The 4,719-nt window shown below is 45.5% G+C and overlaps 1 protein-coding gene across 1 annotated transcript; it reads right to left on the minus strand.

Moving 5' to 3' along the window:
• Positions 1–370: 370 nt before the first annotated feature.
• On the minus strand, positions 371–2,507 carry LOC127902242 (uncharacterized). Its single transcript, XM_052441080.1, has 2 exons — positions 2,030–2,507; positions 371–1,557 (listed from the first exon to the last, which is right to left on the minus strand). Exons 1-2 carry the CDS (start codon positions 2,505–2,507, stop codon positions 371–373), a joined length of 1,665 nt encoding a protein of 554 aa, XP_052297040.1.
• Positions 2,508–4,719: the final 2,212 nt, after the last annotated feature.

A 4,719-nucleotide genomic window follows, 5' to 3' on the forward strand; every position in this document is an offset into this window, starting at 1 on the left:
GCTCGGTCAACGAATGACCAGCAGCTAAAGTTACGAAGATTCTACCAAGGCAAGTAAGTGCCTACTTCTGCTCGGTCAACGAATGACCAGCAGCTAAAGTTACGAAGATTCTACCAAGGCAAGTAAGTGCCTACTTCTGTCGGTCAACGCAAGACCAGCAGCTAACTCTACAAGAAATCTACTAAAGCAAATGCCTACTTCGGCTCGGTCAACGAAGGACCAGCAGTTAATCCTACGAAAATTTTACTAAGATACAATCTATGAGCAAAAACCGGAAAAGAAAGCAAATAAAGAGCATTTAAAAATCTTTTTATAAATGTTCAATTGTTTACAAAACAAATGCAAATCTAGAGTCTATACAAAAATAGGCTCAAAGCTTAGCAGAGTCAACGGCTCCAGCGGCTGAAGGATCAGCGAGCCCGGGAAGTGAGGGATCAGCAACATCAGGAGGTGGGAGATCAGCAATACCGGGAGGAGGAGGCATGGACCCTTGACCCACTTCGAAAGTGCGTCCCCCAGCATCCCCCTCTTCCACCCCATCCGAAGGAACCTCCACCCGATCCTGCTCACCCTGCTCCTTATCTCCCTGGCCGGCCCCAGCCATATATCTCTCCACCCCAGTCTCCAGCTTGCTCATATCGAGCTCGGGGTATTCTTCCGTGAGCACAGACATGATGCACTTATAGCTGAAAGCAACCCCGGAGTCATACTCAGCATCCAGCCGATCGTCCACATCAGCGGATTTGCCTTTCTCTTCAGCCAGCTGGTCACTCAGGGATTTGATCTCTCCCTCAAGGGCGGTCCTCAGAGTATCTCTCTCACTTTGAGTAGCCTGAAGATCAGACTTTAGATCACTCAACTCGCCCTCAAGCTTGTAGGAAGTGGACTCAGCAATCGCAACTTTCTCCTCCAGCTCCGTAATCTGCTTGTTTAGCTCGGCTAGTTTCTCCTTGGAGCGGTCAGCAGATTCAGCTTTCCTTTTCAACTCCTGATTGTCAGCTTGAAGCTTCTTCTCATGACGCGCGGACCCGGTCTTGTAGCACGAGACCATTGTGGCCAGCCTGAAGGAGACTCTCTGAACAGAAGCAGCCAACTCGGAGAGGCTCATGCTCTCGATGTCCTTCACCATCTTAGGCCCAACTGATTTTTTATAATCCTTCTGATATGGACTCAGGTAATCACCTTGATCCCGAGATGGGAGAGAAGAAGATCGGTCCCCAGATTGCAAGCTGATCTCAGGACTCTTGTCAGAGGTTTTCTCCCCACCACTCTTACGAGGTGGAGGAGGAGGCAGAACAGGAACAGGCGCCTTGGAAGGACCGACGGTAGGTTTCTTCGGAGGAGGAGGAGGGTTGCTGGAGCTGCTCGGGGCCCGACCACGCTTCCTGCTCATCGCGCTGAGGATCTTGTTATCCATTCCAGCGGCTATATCCACTAGGCCCGAACCGACCAAGTTTGTTGGAGACAGGAGGTCTTGACAAGTAGAAGCGTTCACCAGAGCATTTTCCACCTGAAGCAAGGGTCGATCTTCAAGCCCCCCGATCAAACCCCATGACTCTGAAATAACAAACAAGGTTAAAGAACCCAATAAGTGGCAGTTCGAAAAAGAATACAGGCAAAAAATGAACGACCTGGGGTGACAAACTGCGTTGGTAGGTAAAGATCACCACCCAACGAACGAAGTGCTGAACACCATTTTCCCCCAGCAAAGAAGAATTTGTTCTTCCAATTCTTGCACGAGGAGGGGAAACCGGTGATTGGCTTTCTCTTTGCAGAACTGGACATGAAGTAGCACCAGCCCGCCTCCCTTGGGCTGCTCCGCAGCTGATACAAATGCTTCACTTCAACAAGGGAAGGCTCCTCCAACCCGCACCTCTCCCACAACACAAACATAGCCGATAGAACTCTCCACCCGTTCGGGTGTAGCTGACCTGGGGCTAGGTGCATACCTCCCAGTATCTTGGAAAAATAACGCTGAAGGGGCAGCCGAGCTCCTAGTTTAAAACTCTCTAGGTGCATCGTCACATACCCCGGCGGAGGCCGACTGGAACGTCACCCTTCCCAGGGACTACAAGAAGAACATCGTTGGGGATGTTGTAGAGATTCCTAAGTTTAAATAGATCGGTGGGGGTGGTGGCACAAGCCATGAAATCAATAGGGTAGGAATCGGCCTCCACCCTATGGCCTAGGTTCCTTTTCTGAGCAGGTCTGCTCGGTCCGGAATTGCTCCCCTCACCATCATTAACTCCTTCAGGGACTCCAACCCCACCAGAACTGTGATTCTCACCAGAGCTCGACGCAGGTCCACCTCTATTCCCTACAAGCTCTAGTTCGGGGGAAGGAGAGATAACCAAAGGGCGTGGGTATTCAAGGGTATCCCTGCCATGGGAAGGACCTACACTGCTGGAGGGGCCTAAGTAATCAATGGGTATTGGCACATTAAGGCCTGAGTCCCCTGACTCTTCATCACCCTCATCAACAATTAACTTCCTCTTCCGATTTGACATACCGAAATCCCCAAAAGAAAACAGAGAAAACTCGAGTATATGGACACAAAGAAGGCAACACAGAACCCAATCAACAACAACCAGAGGAAAAGGTTAAAGACTATACCTGGAATAGACTGACAGTGATAGCGCTGCCGTGACAGAGAAAACACCCGGCGAATGGATACTCCGGACGCTGGAAGTGTGAGCAAAGTTAAGAGAAAATTTGGTTGACGGCGGAGAAACGAATAGCAAGATAAGGATGACTCCAGTCTAGGGATTTGAAACGAAAAGGGGGAAATGGAAGCATTTAAGTGATGGGATATGCCAGCTCACCCCCCCCATATATCGAGGACGGATAGCCCGTCGTTTCAAATTTCAAATACGAAGAGTCTGGAGATGCCACGTCACCAACCGTTACAAGAGGCCAGGTTAGAAGTAAGCCCAGATATGCTATGGGCAGGTTCACTTAGGCCCACGCTCAGGTCAAAGTCTCCTCAGTAGAGAAATGGTACATCAGGTCAGGGCCGTCTCAATAAAAAGAGGATCAGATGAGAAGCTACCCGGGCTGGTGAGATTTGACCATCAGTTTCTACTCTTAACTCATTTCACTCGCCAGACCAGAAACTGGGGGACTGGTGTTGAGTACATAAAGGCACCAGGTCGGCCATGCTACTGGTTCCGCCCCGGCACGGATCGTTTCAGCTATATGGTACGAGCAGAACACGGGGTTAAACAGGAGCCGACCCGAGATGAATGCGACCAGGAAAACATACCGACCAGAAGTATACGCCGAGCCGATACTCATCCCCAGGAAAGCGGGAACACGATCTCACAAAATCGCGGTAGTTGCGCTTCTCCCAAAACGGTTGAAGGACATGCGAGATCCACGTTTGCCCACAATCTAACAGTTAGAGTCCCATGAGGGGCTACCACCACCCGAAAAAGGAGGGATAAGGGGCAAACGAAAAACGTGGGGCAAAGGGCGGCTATAAAAGAGAAAGACATCGAAGAAGACGGGACAGAAAAAATTAAGAGAGGGAAAACGCTGCCAAATTGCAACGAGACTATTTTCTTACAGATCTCGAACAAACTTCTTGAACCCAAATTATATTGTTTTCCCGTAAATACCTTGTGCTAACTTAGGCATCGGAGGGTTTACGCCGGCAAAACCACCGGCGTCTCTGATCCATTTTTGGTGAACGCAGGTCTAGTAAGAGAAAGGAGGGTGATCCCGGCCTTAGTGGTTCGAGCAACAGTCGATAACTTAAGCGTTGGTGAAAGAATCTGGTTGGTCCAAGGACGAGCAGATCTCAGCATCAACAATATAAAGAGTTATTCTTTCTTTAGCCCATTTTTTTAGTTCTATTAAACTACTGAGCATGATAATTAACTTAAAATCAAACATGAATACTTACAAGAAAAAAAAAATTGGCAAACACATAAAAAGATTAATCAAACAGTGTATTGTATGTTATTGGACATGAAAATTTGATCAATGTTAAACCGATGATATATCCAATGCTTAAAATAAAATTAAAAAATAGCTTAAAAAGTCTCATAAAACGCATTGAATTAATTAAATTTCATATAACAACTCTATTCAAATAAAAAGAAAGAAGAAAAAATAATGGGGAACAACAAATGGAGACGCCTACGAAATTGTAAATTAATTCACAAGTATAGAAAGAAAAATTTTTAAACAAACGAACAATTACCGCGAGAAGAGTCAAATCACCACAAAATTGGAACCCAAAAAAAAAAAATTCGAGAAAATTCAACGTGAAACGACGCGTTTAAAGTGAATTAGCGCCATAACTTAAAAACTCCATTTCCCTCGCTTACGATTGCTTGCTTTTCCACTTCACATAAACAAAATTAATTGCATTGATTTTGATTTTTGAACTTTGAAGTGAGAGAAAAATCGAAAATGAATTACCATTTTTCTTTTTGGGTTTTAATCTTACAGAAATTGGGAATTAATTGCAAGAAATGTTTGTGGTTTTGGTTGTTTATATATAAATGCGAGGAAAGCGGTATCAGTAACTGAAAGAACCGTTGGATTAATAAAACTGAAAAGGGTAATTTACATAAGAGTCCTTATTATTTTCTTAAAATTCAGATACATTAGTAAATTTGCAAAATCAATCAATTTCATTCTTTCTGATTTTGTTAAAGGGCTTGTGAATAAGGAAAAATAAGCGCAATAATTTTTTACATGATTTAGTTTAGC

Source organism: Citrus sinensis, chromosome 5, assembly GCF_022201045.2.
Source record: "Citrus sinensis cultivar Valencia sweet orange chromosome 5, DVS_A1.0, whole genome shotgun sequence".
Lineage (NCBI taxonomy): Eukaryota > Viridiplantae > Streptophyta > Magnoliopsida > Sapindales > Rutaceae > Citrus > Citrus sinensis.

Excerpts from the sequence above, each read along its gene's own strand:
- LOC127902242 (XM_052441080.1), bottom strand. The coding sequence starts at position 2,507 with ATGTCAAATCGGAAGAGGAAGTTAATTGTTGATGAGGGTGATGAAGAG. Across the intron at positions 1,558-2,029 it reads TCCAGTCGGCCTCCGCCGGG|AGTCATGGGGTTTGATCGGG; the intron begins GTATGTGACGAT and ends TTGTTATTTCAG.